Source organism: Indicator indicator, chromosome 12 (genome assembly GCF_027791375.1).
Source record: "Indicator indicator isolate 239-I01 chromosome 12, UM_Iind_1.1, whole genome shotgun sequence".
In the NCBI taxonomy this organism is placed as follows: Eukaryota; Metazoa; Chordata; class Aves; order Piciformes; family Indicatoridae; genus Indicator; species Indicator indicator.
In genome coordinates this window covers 1,952,117-1,971,320 of record NC_072021.1, presented here as the reverse complement: position 1 = coordinate 1,971,320, position 19,204 = coordinate 1,952,117, and the positions used below count along the sequence as shown (strand labels likewise).

Here is a 19,204-nt window from a genome sequence, read left to right as displayed (position 1 = left end):
GTCCTTCAGCTTTAACTGCTTGTGTTTCTTGGCTTTACCTTGAAGACTTTGAGTTCTCAAATGCTTTTCAACAGAATAAAAGTTTCACCTGCAGATGGTCAGAACATGGATGCCTGCAGGGCCTTTACTGGTTACCTGCTAAGCAGGTTCATTAACCAACACTTTGGTGAAGAGGTTTCTTCTAATATCCAAGGTGAACATCCCCTTGTGGAACTTAAGACCATGTCCTCTCATCCTGTCACTTGTTCCTAGGGAGAAGAGACCAACCCCCACCTGGCACCAACCACCTTTCAGGGAGTTGTAGAGAGGCAGAAGGTCTCCTCTCCACCTCCTATTCTCTAGGCTAAACACCTCCACTTCCCTCAGGTGCTCCTCCCTTGCCCTGTTCTCCAGACCCTTCAACCAGCTTTGCCCTTCTCTGGACCTGCTCCAGCCCCTCAATGTCCTTCTTAGAGTGAGGGACCCAAAACTGACCCCAAGACTCCAAGGCGTGGCCTCTGCAGTGCTTAGTCCAGGGGGACAATCATACCCCTTGTCCTCCTACTTCTCCATCTCTGAGGGAGTACTTAGCATGCAGGCAGGACTGGGCAGGCTGGCACTCTAACGAAGAATTACTTGGCTACAGCAGGGCACCTCAGTGGGAACAAGAAGTCTTGAGAGAACAGTAAACTCCTGTCTTTTCCTCCCTTCAGAGAGGCAAGCTGGCACTGTCAGTCAGTGAAAAATTCAACCCAGTGAAGACAAACATTACACCAATCACAGAGTCTCCAACACCACCTTTAAATTGTCTGTTTACAGTAACTCCTGATTTTTTTTTTTTACATTAATCTTTTCCACACACTTCGCATCACCCTCATCTCAGGCATGCAGTTCTGTCATTTCAATTTTATACTTGAGTGGCTGCAGGCTGTGCACCTCCGAGCCACATTTGGGGCATGTGAAGTCCAGATCATGCAAATAGTTACTTTTAATGCAGTAGTAACAAAAGATATGGGAGCAGCCGATGGTGTGAGGCAGGGAAGGCCACTCCCCGCACAGCGAGCACTCCCTGCACTGAGCTGCCGCTGCCTGCTCGCTGCTGGGCAGCCCTGTGACAGGCGAACACCACGAAGAAACCCTGAGTCTGATTTTCTGTAGGTTGATAAAGGGCAGCAGGTAGATGAGGAACTCAGCAAAGCCGTGCCACAGGAGCTCCCTGTTCGTGTAATCAAAGCCCACCTGGCGCATGCCCTGCGGCTGCCCAAACACCGCCCGGATGCCCAGGACGCGCTCCGTCAGCGTGGCAAACTTTCCCTGCTGGAGGAAGACCAGAAAGTTGAGCAGGCCACACAGCTTAACCAGTCCAGTTCCAAACCCAATCACACTCTTGATTCTGCAGAGAGACTGCAGCTGGCGATTGCTGAATAAATCATAACATCTTTCCTCCAGCCATCTGCCACCGACGGTGAAAATGAGGTACCACAGCTTCTGCTGCTTGCTCAGGGGTTGGTACTTCTCTGTCTGAGAGAAGTTGTTCTTGTACTGGATGTTCAGGATAGCCTGTCCCACGGTGGCATTCTTGGAATACACAGTGAATCTCCACAGTATGAGCCACAGAAAGGCTTTTATTTCTGGCTCCAGATGAGCCAGCACTCCTGGTTTAAAGCCACTGAAGCAGCTGCTAAACTGGGTCCACACGAGTTGCTCCAGGGCTTTGTTCAGCTCAAGGGCATCCAGTTGACTTATTCTGAGCACAGGGTTCACGCTCTTTTCATTTCCAGTGCTGGAGGCCATTTCCTCAGCCAAACCCTTTCTAGGAATAAACAGAAATAGATGTTACTGTAAGGGAGCACCTCCTGGATTTGTCCTTGGTAAAGATACAAAGGTGTGATCCCCAGCAGTGAGCAGGAAACAACAGGAAAGCTTCTTCAGAACACCACACTACCAGGCTGGTAAAATGCCACAAGGCACCTCAGGAAGCTTTACATTAACAGCATAAAATTTCACCTCTACAGAAGTCTACTGGACTATATATTGGACTACATGGAGCTGTTGGAACGGGCCCAAAGGAAGGTCACAAAGATGATCAGAGGGCTGGAGCACCTCTCCTCTAAAGACAAGCTGGAAGACTTGGGGTTCTCTAGCCTGGAGAAGAAAAGGCTCCATGGAGACCTTAAAGCAGCCTTCCAGTGCATGAAAGGGGGTACAGGAGAGTTGAAGAGGGACTTGTTACAGAGGCATGAACTGACAGGATGAGGAGTGATGCCTTCAAAGTGGAAGAAGCTGGACTGAGATTAGACATTAGGAGAAAATTCTTCCCCATGAGAGTGGTGAGGTGCTAGAACAGGTTACCCAGAGAAGCTGTGGAGGCATCAAGCCTGGACATGTTCAGAGTCAGGTTAGATGAGGTCTTGAGCAACCTGGTGTAGTAGAAGGTGTCCCTGGCCATGGCAGGGGGTTGGAACTGGATGATCTTTAAGGTCCTTTCCAACCCAACCCATTCTGTGATTGTATGAAATGGGATACAAGAGATCAGGTACTGCTGAATGCCTGGAGACAGCAAACATAGGGACGGCCACACCATTGCTGATCCAGCTCAGGATGCTGATGGCCTTCTTGGCCACCTGGGCACACCCTGGCTCATCTTCAGATGGCTGTCAATCAGCACTCCCAGGTCACTTTCCACCAGGCAACTTTCCAGCTACTGTGCCCCAGGCCTGTAGCCTTCATGGAGTTATGACCAACTGCAGGAGCCAGCACCTGGCTTTGTTAAACCTCAGCTCATTGATCCAGCCTGGCCAGATCCCCTTGCAGAGCCTTCCTGTTCTCCAGCAGACCAACTCTGCCACCCAGTTTGGTGTCATTTGCAAACTGACTGAGGGTGCACTAAATCCCCTCTGTTCTCCCTTGATTTTACACTGTTGGATATTGTGTAGAAAGCAATAAAAGAATTGCCCCCCAGAAAACCCAAGCATGCAGCAGAAAAAAAGGAGAAGCATCTAGCTTAGTTTTTTCTGAGCACTAAAGCATTGAGCAAGTGCTACCTGCACAGCGCAGTGTGCTCCAGCACCAACACCTGTGTGCCCCAGCAGGGCAGGAGGAACTCTTTCCTGGTTCTGAGATGGAGCAGCCTGAACACTCTGAATGAATCTGTTTGATCTGGCAGCAGCTTATTGACAGAAATCTCTCAATAGTAATGTGGGCATTGTCAACAGCCTGCCAATATTCATGTAATGATGATGAAGGGGCTAACATGGATTTTAGCTGCAATACCAAGTAACATCTCCTGCACTGCTGCCATCAACACAAGCATTCTTATTGACCTGCTCAGAGGCTAGCAGGAGGAGATGTATTAACCAGCAGGCATATTTGTCAATGCACCCTGCCCACCAAAACGCTCTCGGTAAATTCACCACTCTGCAAACTCTGCCTGCAGAAGACACAAACCCAAGCAAGCTGCAGGGGGGTGGTGTTTCCACAGGGCTGTGCCACTGTGGAGGAGCAATCAAGAAGTTTCCACTGCCACAGTGATGCTGCAACCCCACTGCTTGCTGGTCTAAGCATGATCACAAGGGCCACAGAGCTGCTGTCAGGACTGGAGCATCTCTCTGATGAAGAGAGGCTGAGATACCTGGGGCTGCTTAGCCTGCAGAAGAGCAGCCCGAGAGGGGATCTGATCAATAGCTAAAGGCAAGAGGATGGAGCCAGTCCTTTCAGTGGTGCCCAGTGATAGGACAAGGGGCAACAGGCACCAACTGGAACTCAGGAGGTTTCACTTAAACACAAAGAAAAACTTCCTTGGTGTGAAGGTGCTGGAGTCCTGGAGAGATTCCAACCCATTCCCCGTCAGAGATTGGGATCCTGGGCAAGCTGCCACGGGTGACTGCTTTAGCAAGGGGTTGGAGTAGATGATCTCTGAGGTCCCTATCTCAACACCACAACACAACAGGACAAGCATTAAGGATAACCTTTTCTCAGCCTAAATTCTGCCAAGACTCAACGCTCAGATCTCAGACCCAGGCAGGGGGAAGGTGTATGTGGTGGGCATGGCAGGAATGCTGCCCTCTCTGAAGGCAACATCACTACCATGCTATGTGAGAGACAACCTGTGAGGCAGGGAACAAGCCATACCCTGCCTGCTATCCCTCTCGTCTGTTCACAGATATCAACAGGATATCAACAGAGAGCAAGGAAAATGACCTTCCCATGCACCACAGCTGCTGAGATGTTGGTTTGGTTGGCTTTTTAAGGCAAGGTGGGGTCTTTTTGAGTTGGTTTTGTGATTCTAGTTTGTGTGTGTGATGTATTCCATTTAACTTTCCTTTTCAGTTCCTCTTGACAGCACAGATGTCAACTTGAAATCAATAACTTTAAAGATGACAAATCAAATTATAGATATCCAGGTAATTTTAAAATCTTCCTTTACACCAACTCTCATCATAAAGCACACAACCTGGACCCTAGCTGCTCAAAGCTTCATGTCTTACCATTAATCCTCACCTCTTTCTTGCTCAAGTGGAAAGAGAAACGTCCTCAGATCAAAGTCAAACTGGGAGCCCCACCAGCACTGTCTCTTAATCACTGTAAAAAGGAAAGAATCACTCTGTCATTCCCTCAGCTGACCTCACAGCAGATGGAGTTGGTGCTCCTGGTGCCTTTCTGTACACTGCACTGGAACACCTATCATTCTGTAGAGAACATCAACTGCCTCTTTAACCCTTTGCAGTAACTACTAACACTAACTGAAAAGTCAGTAACAGAAAGCAGCCCCAGAGCTCATTTGTTTCTCACACTGCTGGGAGGCAGGGCTGCTTCTCAGGGTAACACACTGAGCGAGCAACAAAGCAAACCCCAGAGATGCAAGACACATTTTTTGTTAAAGGAGGCCCAGTAACAAATCCAGAATCCAAAATGCCACAGCTGAAGACCAAGAACAAGTCAAGGATACACTCCAGTCACAGGCCTTTTCCAGCCTTAACTCAGTAACCTGCAATCACACCACACTGGCACTGATTGTTGTTACCCTGGGCTGCATCCCCAGCAGTGTGGGCAGCAGGTCATGGGAGGGGATTCTCTCCCTCTGTTCTGCTCTGGTGAAACCCCACCCGGAGTCCTGTGTCGAGCTCTGGAGCCCAGACACAAGGACATGGAACTGTTGGTGTGGGTCCAAACAAGGGACACAAAGATTATCAGAGGGGTGGAGCACCTCTCCTGTGAAGACAAGGTGAGAGAGCTGGGGTTGTTCAGCCTGGAGAAGGGAAGGATCCAGCAAGACCACCTAGAAGCCTTCCAATACCCAAAGGGGGCTACAGAAGAGCTGGGGAGGGACTTTTGACAAAGGCATAGAGTGACAGGACAAGGGGTGATGGCTTCAAACTAGAAGAAGCTGGACTGAGATTAGACATTAGGCAGAAATTCTTCCCCAGGAGGGTGGTGAAGCACTGGAACAGGTTGCCCAGAGCAGCTGTGGAGGCTCCAAGCCTGCAAATGTTCCAAAACAGGTTGGATGAGGCCTTGAGCAACCTGGTGTAGTAGGAGGTGCCCCTGCCCGTGGCTGTGGGTTTGGAACTATATGATCTTTAAGGTCCCTTCCAACCCAAGCCACTCTGTGATTGCATGAAAATGGGATACAAGAGATCAGGCACTGCTGAATGCCTGGAGACAGCAAACATAAGGATGGCTCCTTGATTGATCCTCCATAAACAACCTGCCAGAGTCAAAATATTAGGGCTTCAAGTTACAAAATCAAACCCAGCTCAGAACAGCCAGAACTGATAAACCAGTAATGAAGAACAGTGGGAAAGGGCTGCTCTGTTTGAAGCTGTACATCAGTCATCGCTGTCACTACCTGATGGAAACTGAAAATCTCATGTCAGTGTAATACATTCTCTCAATGGATGCCAGCAACCAAGACTATTATTGGCCACTGTTAAAGATGCTCTGAATTTTAAGAGCTCCCACTGAGCTCAGAAAAATGTGTGATCAGTCAGCACTCTCACCAGACAGATTGTTAGATGCCAACAGCTAGATCTGATAGACTAATTACTGCATAGCCAGTATTTACAATACTACCTTTGAACATCTGTGATGCTAATGGGAAGGGTCCAAAGTTCCAAGTACGTTTTTATGCCTCGCAGCCCCTGACAGTGCCATCCTACCAACTTCTTGGATATGGCCCTAATTTTCATTTATTAGAATAAATAAGAAGCATGTAACAAGTTGTATTTGCAGAAGACAACAAGCTGAGTGGCACAGCTGACATGCTTGAGGGACAGGATGCCATCCTGGGGGACCTGAACAAGCTGGAGAAGTGGGACTGTGTGAACTTCATGAGGTTCAATAAAGCCAAGTGCAAGGTCCTGCACCTGGGTCAGGGCAATCCTCAGTATCCAACCAGGCTCAGGGGGGAAGGGATGGAGAACAGCCCTGAAGAAAAGGATTTGGGGATACCAGTAGATGAAAAGCTGGACATGAGCCAGCACCAAGTGCTGCCAGCCCAGCCCCAGCTGTGCCCTGGCCCGATCCTCAGCAGCGTGGGCAGCAAGGGGCAGGGAGGGGATTCTGCCCCTTTGCTGTGCTCTGCTGAGCCCCCCCCCACCCTGCAGTGCTGGGGAAGCTCTGGAGTCCTCAGCACAAGAACAACGTGAATCTGTTGGAGTGGGTCAGAGGAGGCCACAACAATGATCAGAGGGCTGGAGCACCTCTGCTGTGAGGCCAGGCTGAGGGAGTTGGGGATGTTCAGCCTGGGGAAGAGAAGGCTCCAGGGAGACCTTACTGTGGCCTTTCAGTGCTTAAAGGGGTGATCAGAAGCTTAGGGACAGACTTTTGAGCAGGGCCTGTTGTGATAGAACAAGGAGTGATGGTTTGAACTAAAGAGGGAGATTTTGACAAGATAACAAGGATTTTTTTTTTTTTACTTTGAGGGTGATGAAACACTGGTCCAGTTTGCCCAGGAAGGGGGAAGATGCCCCATCCCTGGAACCATTCTAGGTCAGGTTGTTCGGGGCTCTGAGCAACCTGCCCTAGTTGCAGATGTCCCTACTGACTGCTGGGAAGTTGGACTAGATCACCTTTAAAGGTCCCTTCCAGCCCAAACCATTCTACATGTTCAATCATTATTCTTTATCCCACTCCTTCCCCATCTTGTTCTTTGTAGTCATCCCTCTCTTTATGTCACATTGCAAACTAATCTCTAAAGGGACAGGTCAATTTCTCCCTTGATCTGCTGGACACACTTCTTTTGATGCAGCCCAGGATACATTTGGCTTTCTGGGCTACAAGCCTTAAGAGGAAAACTTCATCAGGAACTGTTGCTTACCTATGTATGAATTCACAACTCCAAAGAAGTTAGACAAGAACTCACTAACTTCCAGTAAATCAGCTGGACTCAGACTGGACTACAGACTGGCCATACTCCATCTTTGACCTTGATGAATACTTCCACTGACAAGTGAAACATGACACAAGAAACACACTTGAGGATTTGAAGCAATTTTATGTGCTTTGGTATGGACTACAGCCTAAGCGGAACTCATTCCTCTGCCAAAACATCCTGGCCCTCCAGACTATACCTACAGTAACTTCATGGCACACAAAAGGTTTGTTGCTTACAGGCTGCACAGAACTGAATTAACAGAAAGAGGAAAGGAACCACTGCCACCTTCAGCAGGCAGAACCCACAGGAAACCTTCTTACTCAAGCAGGCAAAGAAAAGCTTTGGGAAGTCTGTAAATGGTTCACTCATCTGACATCAAAGTAACAATTCAGATTAAAATACCCCTGACATCATCTGACACCAGAGTAATGATTCAGATTAAAATACCCCTGGCATCATCTGACACCAGAGTAATGATTCAGATTAAAATACCCCTGGCATCATCAGACATCAGAGTAACGATTCAGATTGAAATACCCCTGGCATCATCGGACATCAGAGTAACAATTCAGATTAAAATACCCCTGGCATCATCTGACGCCAGAGTAATGATTCAGATTAAAATACCCCTGGCATCATCTGACACCAGAGTAATGATTCAGATTAAAATACCCCTGGCATCATCGGACATCAGAGTAACGATTCAGACTGAAACACCCCTCTGCCAGGCTGCCCAGGGAGGTGGCTGCATCCCTATTGCTGAAGGCGTCTTAAAAGAGGCAGAGATGTGGTGCTGAGGGCCATGGTCTCGATGACCCAACCAAAATGATTCTATGATTTTACAGTTTCTCTCTCTAAAGAGCGTGTTCCCAGGCTCCTTCCTCTCTTGCCTAACACTTCGGGCCTAGTTGTAAGCCTGGCAGCCTTGGCACACCGAAGCACGCAACAGGAGACCGACTGTCAGCGGGACCGAGGAAACAGAGGAGCCTGGAGAGTGCATGAGGATAACCACTTGGTTCCATCAAGAGGGCCTAGAGAGCAGCGCCCGAGGCTGCCCCACCAGCCCCACAGGCTCTCCGACGCGCCCCGACCAGCCTCCCTGGGTCTGCCGGCCGGCGGTCCCAGCCCGGTCAGGCTGCGGCAGCGGCTCCGCTAACAGCGGCTCCGCTAACAGCACCCCCGCCTCGTCCCGCCCCGCGCCCCAACTGACCTGCGCCGCCGCCGGGCCCAGGCCGCTGGGCCCCTGCAGGGGTGCAGCTGCGGCGGGCCCCTGCCTCCCGCTTCCTAGCGAAGGCCTGCGCGGATGGAGCTTGGGCGGAAGGAACCTCCTCGGGCCACCCCGGGGACTCTACCCGCCGCCACCCAGCTGCCGCTCCCGGTCGAGGGGCACCGACCCTGCAGCAGGCCCCGCTGGGCCATAGAGCCGGCGCTTGCTGCCTAGAGCGGCTCGGCAAGACTGAGAGCTGCGGCGGCGAACAGCCTAGAGCGACTCCCGCAGGAAGTACTCCAAGAGACGAGGCCGATGCGGTGCAGCTTGAGTGACAGGCCGAAGAGCGAATCAGCGACTCGCAGTGGGGAGGAGGAGCCAATGGGGAAAGCAAGGGTAGGAGGGGGCGGCACCGGAGCCGAGCGGGCTGTGGCGGAGGCCGGTGGAAGACGGCGGGGTAGCTGGTGTGTGTGCGGCTCTGCCGGTGCCCTCGCCATCTGCAGCTTGGGCAGCGTCAGTCAGTGGCCTCCTGGCCGCCTGTGTGGCAGTGGAGGGATGCTCGGCTCGGCCTGGGTCGCTGTAGGGGCAGCAAGGCCAAGCGACGTACCCGTGCGTGGTGTGGAGCTTATGTAGCGCTTACTGAGAGGGTTCAAAGGTCTGTGAGAGAAGGAGCTGGGCGGGTAAGGGGGGAAATGTGGCCCGAGTACTGCAGACAGGCATTGAGGCAGCAGCTTCGCTCCAGCCCTGCTCGATGGGTGGTTGGTGATTGGCGTTAGAAACAGCCAAGTGCCCCCTCACCGGTCCCAAAGTGGTTTTAGTGACTCCGAAAGTCTTGTTTGTAGATATTCCACAGCTAATAAGGAAAACTGCACTTGAAAGTTGTCTACTGCAGTTCTAGGAAGCAAATTAAAGGGACCTCCCTAGAATGTGACTGTATGAACAGGTTGAGAGGAATATAGGTTGTTCGTTAGATATAAAAGCTACTCAAAGAGTGATGGATTTCTTTCCAAGCTGTTTAGTTTGGGCACATTCATGAATACAGGGTCACAGGTGGCATTGAGGGTCCCAGCTCTTCACATTCTTTGCTGAGATCTCAGTGCTCAGGAGGCTGTGGGGGCATTCCACAATCGTGGATTGATGGAGTCAAGCTCAGTTATTTTTCTGACTGAGGAGCACTCTGGGCTAGCATCACAAAACAGGCTGCAGCCCTTTATGAAACTGATGAACAGCTTCACTGAATGTTTGCATGTCAGTGTTTGCAGTGGCAAAGCGTTTTCAAAACAGATGCCTCCCTTTGTCAACAAGGAGAAATGCCTCTTCTGGAGGTGCTGCTTGAAGTGAGTGAGGCTCATTTTACAAAATGGGGGGAGATCTTTTCATATGCAAGCTGCATTTCAAGCAAGAACTTTTGAGCTAGGACAGCTCTTCTGCCTCACAGAGGGACATTGTAGTGGAAGGCTCATGACCACTAAAAAAGGCCAAAATCACAGAACCATAGAAAACATGTGGTTGGAAGAGACCTCTAAGCTCATCCAGTCCAACCCTCATCCCAGCACTGAAGGCTCAACAGTAAACCATGTCCCTAAGCACCAGCTCCACACACTGCTTAAACACCTTCCGGGATGGTGACTCCAGCACTGCCCCGGGAAGACCATTCCAATGCTGAGAACCATTTCTGTGAAGAAATATTTCCTGACATCCAGCCTGAACCTTCCCTGATGCAGCTTGGAACCATTTCCTCTGCTCCTGTCACCAAGGAGAAGAGGCTGCCCCCCTCCTCATTCCAACCTCCCTTCAGGTAGCTGAGTGCCAAGAGGCTGGAGCCAGGCTCTGCTGGGTGATGCCCAATGACAGCACAAGGAGCAATGGTGGAAGTTGAGGCATAGGAAGTTCATGTGAACATGAGGGAAAATTTCTTCCCTGTGAGGGTGCCAGAACCCTGGAACAGGCTGCCCAGGGGGGTTGTGGAGTCTGCCTCTCTGGAGGTATTCAAGACCCATGTGAATGTATTCCTGTGTGATTTGGTATAGGTGATCCTGCTCTGGCAGGGGGGTTGGACTGGATGAACTTTCAAGGTCCCTTCCAGCCCCTAACACTCTGTGATTCTGTGAAACTCTTACTCGTAGTGTCTCCCTAGCAGGCTGCAGGATGAGGAATTCAGTCGCTGCAGTCTGTGCACTTCCTGAAGCAGAAAGCCACAACTAAGGGACTGAAATGGGAAGGGAACGTGGGGGACGGGAGGAAAATGAAAGGCTGGAGCACACCTTTGTCCAAGGTGTTCATTCATATCTCACCTTCCCTGTCATTTCTGTCCTTCACCCTGCCTACAGAAGAGCACTGTGGAACGTCTGTGTCACCACTTGAAACGTGGGGATGCTTTTAAAGCAGACTTTTGCTGTGGCCTTCGCTGCTGGCAGCTCCGTCCTAACCTACAGGGAGCTTCTGTGCATACCTAGTGAGTCCTGTTCATAAACAGCTTTGGAATGTTTAACTTCAAGAGTGACCCGAAGATGAGGGGGGTGGGGGGGAGGAGGGTTGTGTGGGGCTTAATGGAGTCTCTTTTGCCTCGGATAGACTCATGTGACTGCCATTAGCTGTGATGGGAGCTGTGCCTGTGCCTAGAGGTTAGGTAGGATCCCTGGAGGCACAGCTCTGCTCTCTTGTATTAACCATTTCCTAATTGCTGAGGTGCTGCACTTCTGCAGTGAAAGCAGACTAAGTAAATCAGCTGGGTGGAAGCTGGTTGCTGGCACACCTGGGCTGTGTCTGTTTTCATGGGAGTACACAGAGGGAGTGGGCAGGGGTCAGGGCTGGGCTGGCTGCTGAATGACTGGGAGATGCTCTCCGTGAACCCTTCTCCCTTCCCAAAGGGAAGAGAAAGGGCATAAGGGAGAGAGGCTGGTGGGGTGGGAAAGAAACTAAAACTGCTTTAATAAAAATAAATGAAACACACACAAATAGATACATACCAGTACTGAACCCAGCCTCTGTTGGCAGTTGGTCACCATCAGCACTGATGCTGTGGCAGGAGTCCCAGACTGGACTCAGTGTCAGATGGAAACTGGATTCAGGAGCTGGATTCTGAAACAGGATTCGGGAACTTGTGGGTCAGGATTGAAGGCAGAACAGACAGAGTCCTCCTCAGACACTGGCCACTGAAGAAAAGGCTTGACCTTGATGACCCCTCACCTTTACACCAAACATGAGGTCCATGGGCTGCAATCCCTTGTTGTTCCATTTAGGGTCACCTGAACTGTCTGCTGCTCTCCACAGCTGTGGCCTTTTCCTCTGCAGCCCAAGGTGGCATATGACCTGTGGCAGTGTCCTTGGTCTGCAGCCCAGCCCTTGGCAGGAGCTGTCCCTATCACATTCTCACTGCTAGCAGCAGTCCCTGGCTGTGCAAACCTGCCCTGAGCTGCAGAAAGTGCTGGCCCTGAGCAGAGACTGAGCTGGGAAGGGACAGGACTGAACAAAACCTGTTCTATTCTAACTGAAACCAGGACAAGAGGCCAAATCAAAGGTGGAATGGAAATTTTAACTGCAATTTGGCTTCCTTTTTAATATTTGTTTTAAATCCAAGATGATTTAATGAATTTAATTCCCAAGGAAGATGATTGTTTGTGCCAGCACAGAGAGAGAAGCTGAATGCAGCTTTTTATTTTATCATTAAAGCCTGAATTGAGCAAAGGACTCAGCCGATTTGTATTTTTGATGTTCCAAATCATGCCCTTTGAAAATGGCAGTTAGGTCGAGAGGATTAACACAAAGCTTGATGCTGAATTTTAATTATGGCTTTGTTACTCATTTCTTCCATGTGCCTTTAGACAAAGCACTTCACCTTTCTTTGATTTCCTGGGCTGTAAAACACCTGCTTGCTTCCTAGTGTTGTAGAAAGGAATTAATGTGGGTCCTGTGCTTTGAAATGTTAAGACTGGGACATCCAACTGTGTTGTGGCAGCACAGGAGAAGGGGAAAAATCCTGGTACCTACCTGATCCAGCCAGAAGAAAGGGTGCAGATGCAGAGCTGTTGAGACAACTGGTTCTGTGCTGTCATTTCTGCTGCATTAGGCATGGAAAGCCTTTGGTGTGGTTCCTGGTGGAAGAGGTTGTCCAGCAATGTACATTGTACAGATGTGACATCTTTGTCACAAAGCCAGCAAAGGGCTACAAAGATGCTGGGGGGCCTGGAACATCTCTCTGATGACGAGAGGCTGAGAGATCTGGGGCTGTTGAGCCTGGAGAAGAGCAGCCTGAGAGGGGATCTGATCAATGCTGATCAATAGCTGAAGGGTGGAGGGGGCAGTGACAGGCAGTGCCCGCTGACAGGAGAAGGGACAACAGGCACAAACTGGTACCGAGGAGGTTCCACCTGAACATAAGGAAAAAAAAAAAGTCTTTCCTGTGAGGGTGACAGATCCTGGAGCAGGCTGCCCAGAGAGGTTGTGGAGTCTCTCTGGAGACTTTCAAAACCAACCTTATGCATTCTTGTGCAACCTGCCTGGGAGACCCTGCTCTAGAAGGGGGTTGGACTAAATCATCTCCAGAGATGCCTTCCAACCCCCAACATTCTGTGATTCTGTGAAATGATTATCATTTGACTATCACTGTGAAACTTCACGTCCTGTGTTCTGAGACTATTTCCAGATACTTGAAAATCAACCAAGATGGAGACTTCTTTGGGGATACAAATTTGGAAAGTGGAGCATCCTAGAGGAAAAGGAGGGTTTAGGTGGCAACATCTGCATTTAGAGTTGGTTTGGTTTAGTTTGGGGATTTTTCTATGTGTTTATTTTATTTTGCTGTCAGCTTAAGGAGTTCTATAAACTCCATTTCGTGATTCAGTTTTGCTGTTTGTGAAGCAAGAGGAACATCTTGCATCTGTTCTGTTTTGCTGGGGGGTTTGTGTATATGTAGAATCAGAGAATAATTTTGGTTAGAAAAGCCCTTTCAGATCATCCAGTCCAACCATTCTCTAACTCTACCAAGGCTGCTGCTGGGCCATGGCCCTCAGCACCACATCTCTGCCTCTTGGAAACACCTCAGGGATGGGGATTCAACCACCTCCCTGGGCAGCCTGTGCCAGGCTTTGCAAACCCTTTCAATGAAGAATTTTCTTCCAAGATCCAACTTAAACCTCCTCTGGTTCAACCTGAGGCCATTTCCTCTTGTCCTATCACTTGTTACTATGGAGACCAAGCATCATCTTGCTAAAGCCTCCTTTCAGGGAGCTGTAGAGAGCAATGATGCCTCCCCTCAGCCTCCTCTTCTCCAGTCTGAACTCCCCAAGTTCCCTCAGCTGCTCCTCACCAGCCCTGTTCTCCAGACCCTTCCCCAGCTTCGTTGTCCTTCTCTGGATCTGCTCCAGCACCTCGATGTCCTTCTTGGAGTGAGGGGTGCAAAACCAAATCCAGTGACATTCAAACCCCACCTGGATGTGTTCCTCTGTGACCTGTCCTAGGTGATCCTGCTTTGCCAGGGGGCTTGATGATCTCTGTAGGTCCCTTCCAACCCTAACATTCTGTGAGTCTGAGTGCAGAGGAGGGCAAGGAAGCTGTGAAGGGCCTGGAGAATAAATCTGATGAAGAGCAACTGAAGGAGCTGGGGATGGTTAGTGTGAAAAAGAGGAGGATGAGGAGAGACCTCATGGCTCTCTACAACTACCTGAAAGGAGGTTGTGGAGAGGTTGGTGCTGGTCTCTTCTCACAGGTAATTAGTGATAGAACAAGAGGGAACAGCCTCAAGCTGTGACTGGGGAGGTTTAGACTGGACAGTAGGAAACATTTTTTCAGGTCAGGCATTGGAATGAGCTGCCCAGGGAGGTGGTGGAATCACCAACTCTGGATGTGTTTAAAGGCTGTTTGGATGTGGTGCTTGGGGATATGGTTTAGGGGTGACCCTTGTAGAGTAGGGTTCTCAGTCGGACTTGGTGATCCTGAGGGTCTTTTCCAACCTCAGGATTTTGTGATTCTGTGTGGCCTCCCCAGGGCAGGCAATACCTGCCCTGGTCCTGTAGGCCACACTGTTGCTGCTATATGTAATTGTTTTATTTTGTAAGGACAAGGTCTTTATAGAAAGCACTGAAATTCCACTGAGAACCTGAGGGTAATGTCTTCAGCCCTGTGATCACCTGGAATTTCTTGTGAATGGCTTTGCAAATGCACTGTCTCTCATTTTACTCCAGTCTGTAACATGAGTGCTGCAGTTTGATCAAACCTTCCCCCTGACATTAATTTCAAGCATTAATTTCTTTGGGTCTCTGATTATTTTGCCATTTCTCTTTCCTTTTAAGGCAGAAACAGTCATTCTGTTAAGGTTGTGTGGAATACTGGTAAAAGTTGAAATTAACCCAGAATCCACCTGCCTGCAGTTTCTGTGTATTTCTCCATAAAACTGCAGTCTGTATATTTCTCCATAAAACCAGGAGCAGGTCTGTTCTGCAGCCCTGCCACACTGCACCCCTCTCATTTCCCTGGGTTTCAGTGTGTTTTTATGTACTTGAAGGTCTTTGTCCTGAATTTTGTGCTCATGGTATGCTGTAAACTCCCAGAGACAGGGACTGTCCCTGTGTGCTTTTAGTGTTGAGCACCTGCCCCCTCAGGAAGGAGGTTTTGGGGTGGGGGGGGAGAAGTATTCTGTTCAATGTTTGCTATTATTTGTAGAGCAGTTCCTCAAGCAGAATGGAGCAATACCATCCAAAGGATTTAACTTCCTCCCACCCCTTTCATAACTGTGCTTATATTATTCTTGACTGTAAAATGCTTGACTGGAAGGGATTTGTTCTATCCCATGTATTTTAAGAGTGGTTGAGTACTGGAGCAGGTTGCCCAGACTTGTCACGGAATCTCCATCCCTAGAGACAGTTAAAACTCTACTGGACACAGTTCTTAACAACCTGCTTTGAGTGGGGGGGTTGGACAAGATCACAGAATCCCAGAATATTAGGGGTTGGAAGTTACCTTGAAAGCTCATCCAGCCCAACCTTCCTGCCAGAGCAGAATTCCCCAGGGCAGGTCACACAAGAACACATCCAGGTGGGTTTGGAATGTTTCCAGAGGAGACTCCACAACCTTTCTGGGCAGCCTGCTCCAGGCCTCCAGCACCCTCACAGGGACAAAGTTTTCCCTTGAATACTTTCCAGTGGGTGTTCCTCTTCCTGTCTCAGGGAGGGCAGAGCTTGGCTCCACCAGGCTATCTCTTGCTCAGCCTCCCTGAGGCTCCTTAATCTTTCTACTTCCCCTCACAGCTCTGCCACCAGGCTGAGCAGATTGTCCCCTTGGTCACACCACTTATAGCTGTTGTCACTGCTGCCACCCATCTCTGGCACTGCCTGCAGCCTGGGACCTGGATGGCTGCATGTTTGCATGGGAGCTCTGGCTGGGTCCCCACATCCATCTGGATGAGCTTTCTGCTGTGGGGGACCATAGCTAAGCTATGAGTGATGACCACCAGTTGAACTTGCCATGCCATGCTTGTGTTTGCCTGCTCCTGGTTACCCTGCTCCTGGTTGCTGGTGCTCCCCAGGCAGTGTTTTGTCGGTGTGGAGGTGGCCATGGTTGCTGTGCCCCCAAGCAGGCCTCAGCAGCCACTCCCACAAGAGCTGCCAGCTCCCTACAAGTCTCTCTGCTGCCCTGGTGTTTCCCTGCCTTTGCTGTGGGCTTGGCTAGCTCTGGAGCAGCTCCCCTCAACAACTGGCTGCAGGTGTTGTGACTGCAGGTGTTAGGGAAGCAGTGCAGGTGGAAAAGAGATGGGTGATGCCATCTGGGGAGCAGTTTGGTTGAACGTGCCCCGAGTGGCAATGAGATTGGTGATGGCATCTGAGCAGCAATTTGTTCAAACTTGCCTCTGGAGCTCCTGTGGATTTCAGAATCCTCTCACCCTCTCAACATTCTGCAAAGCTGCTGTGTATGCCAAGTGTGCTTGAAAGAGGTAGAGAATGGTTGGATTCCACGACCTTAAAGGGCTTGTCCAACCAAAGCAATTCTCTGATTCTCCTCCACATCCCACCGAGAGGGAGGAGGAGCCACTGAGTGGATGTGTGGTGCTTAGTTGCTGGCTGAGGTTGAGGCACCAGCAGCACGCAGTAAGGGAAGGTTTCAGGTGGTGAAGAAGTTTCTCCTCATGTTGAGGTGAAATCTTCTATGTCCAAGTTTGTATCCATTCTTCCTTGACATATTCCTGTGCACCACCCAACAGAGCCTGGCTCCCTCCACTTGACACCCACCCCTCAGCTATTGATAGACATTGATCAGATCCCTCTCAGCCTTCTCTTCTCCAGACTAAACAGCCCCAGGGCTCTCAGTCTCTCTTCCCAGGGAGATGCTCAAGTCCCCTAAGCATCCTCCTGGCTCTCCCTTGGACTCTCTCCAGCAGGTCTCTGTCTCTCTTGAACTGGGGAGCCCCAAACTGGACACAGGATTGCAGCTATGGTCTAAGCAGGGCAGAGCAGAGGGGCAGCAGAACCTCCCTAGCCCTGCTGGCCACACTTTTCTTGCTGCACCCCAGGATGCCATTGGCTCTCTTGGCCACAAGGGCACATTGCTGTCCCAGGTAGATGACATCCACTGCTCTCCCCTCATCTGCCCATTTGGTCATGGTTTCACATAAGGCTATCAGATTCGTCAAGCAGGTTCTCCCCTTGGTAAATCCATGTTGGCTGTTCCTGATAACATTCTTGTCCACCCTAAGTGATCCTGCTCTGGCAGGGGGGTTGGACCTGATGATCTCTTAAGGTTCCTTCCAACCTCTAATGTACTGTGATACTGTGATACTGTGATAATAAAGAAGAATGTGGTTGGGTTTTTGATTTTATCTTTTCCCTTTGAGGGTGATGAAACACTGTTTCAGGTTGCCCAGAGAGGTGGGGGCTGTCCCATCCCTTGGAACTATTCCAGGTGAGGTTGTTTGGGGCTGTGAGCAACCTGCTCTAGTCCGAGATGTCCCTGCTGCTGCAGGGCTTTGGACTGGCAGAACTTTAACAGTCCCTACCCAAAGCATTCTATGATTATATTTAATGATAATACAAAGATTAACATTCAAATCTAACCTTCTTTGGAAGCTTCAGCTTAGTGTTGCATGCAGCTGAGGAGGAGGAGCTGCTGTGACCCTCCCAGTGAAAACCAACCTAAAACATTCTGTACTACAAAGATGGGGCTGCACACATCAGAACCAGGTCTGCCTCTTGTGTGTCTGAATGTCAGCTCTGGGAAAACCTGATCAATACAGGGACTTCTTTTGCAGTATTGATTTATTTCTAATAAAACCTATCTTACTGTGAAAGAGATTTTTTTTTAATGACTTGTATTTAGTAATTACACAAATTAATTTTTTTTTCACCTCATTATGCAGGTTCTGAGGGCTCTTGGTATCTCAGGTTTTGATTTTCCTGTGGAGGGACAAATTCAGTGTTTGCTTGATCCCACAACAGGATTATTTATTGCCTTAGGGCAGTGCTGGTGATATTTCCTGCAAAGCACCAGAAAGATCTTCAAAAAATAGTTACCCTGTTGCTGGTGGTGCCAGCTCAAGTCTTTGTCAGCTTCAGACATAATACTGGTGCCTCTCCAGAGGTGATTTATGCTATGAAGGGAGGGATAAAAGTAATTTGAGGAATAAGATGATCCAGTCAGAAAGCCATCACTCAGAAAAATTGTAGCTTTATCAATACAAACTGCTAAGGTTTTAAGTGAAGCCAACTTGAGGAAAGAAACCAAACTTGCCCGGTGTGGAGTTGTGTGATGGGGGTAGTGCAAACATCTGCTGCTTCAGCTCAGAGAGTGCTGACCATGAGATCTCCTGCAGGTGGTTAGGACAGGCTCTGCTGGCTGCTGTAGGTTGCTGGGGCTGTAAGCTCAGGGTGAGCAGCTCCTGCAGGTGGTTAGGACAGGCTCTGCTGGCTGCTGTAGGTTGCTGGGGCTGTAAGCTCAGGGTGAGCAGCTCCTGCAGGTGGTTAGGACAGGCTCTGCTGGCTGCTGTAGGTTGCTGGGGCTGTAAGCTCAGGGTGAACAGCTCCTGCAGGTGGTTAGGACAGGCTCTGCTGGCTGCTGGGGCTGTAAGCTCAGGCTGAGCAGCTCCTGGAGGTGGTTAGGACAGGCTCTGCTGGCTGCTGGGGCTGTAAGCTCAGGCTGAGCAGCTCCTGGAGGTAGTTAGGACAGGCTCTGCTGGCTGCTGGGGCTGTAAGCTCAGGCTGAGCAGCTCCTGGAGGTAGTTAGGACAGGCTCTGCTGGCTGCTGGGGCTGTAAGCTCAGGCTGAGCAGCTCCTGCAGGTGGTTAGGACAGGCTCTGCTGGCTGCTGGGGCTGTAAGCTCAGGCTGAGCAGCTCCTGCAGGTGGTTAGGACAGGCTCTGCTGGCTGCTGGGGCTGTAAGCTCAGGCTGAGCAGCTCCTGGAGGTAGTTAGGACAGGCTCTGCTGGCTGCTGTAGGTTGCTGGGGCTGTAAGCTCAGGGTGAGCAGCTCATGCAGGTGGTTAGGACAGGCTCTGCTGGCTGCTGGGGCTGTAAGCTCAGGGTGAGTTCTAGTTTCTGGGCAGGTTGCTTGGTATTGACACAGGACTGTCCTCTGCCTGTACTCAGCTGCTGACATCTGGCTGCATGCCTCCTGTTGAACACAGCCTTAGCTTCCCTGGCACCTTTCCTCCTCTTGCTTG

The 19,204-nt window shown here is 50.1% G+C and overlaps 1 protein-coding gene across 1 annotated transcript; it reads right to left on the bottom strand.

Moving 5' to 3' along the window:
- Positions 1-772: 772 nt before the first annotated feature.
- Positions 773-1,773, bottom strand: PEX2 (peroxisomal biogenesis factor 2). The gene has a single exon (XM_054385584.1). The coding sequence runs from the start codon at positions 1,771-1,773 to the stop codon at positions 859-861; it is 915 nt and encodes a 304-aa protein (XP_054241559.1). The 3' UTR covers positions 773-858.
- Between the last annotated feature and the right edge of the window lie 17,431 nt (positions 1,774-19,204).

What these genes read in the sequence shown, in the direction of transcription:
- PEX2 (XM_054385584.1), bottom strand. Translation starts at nt 1,773, where the DNA reads ATGGCCTCCAGCACTGGAAATGAAAAGAGCGTGAACCCTGTGCTCAGA.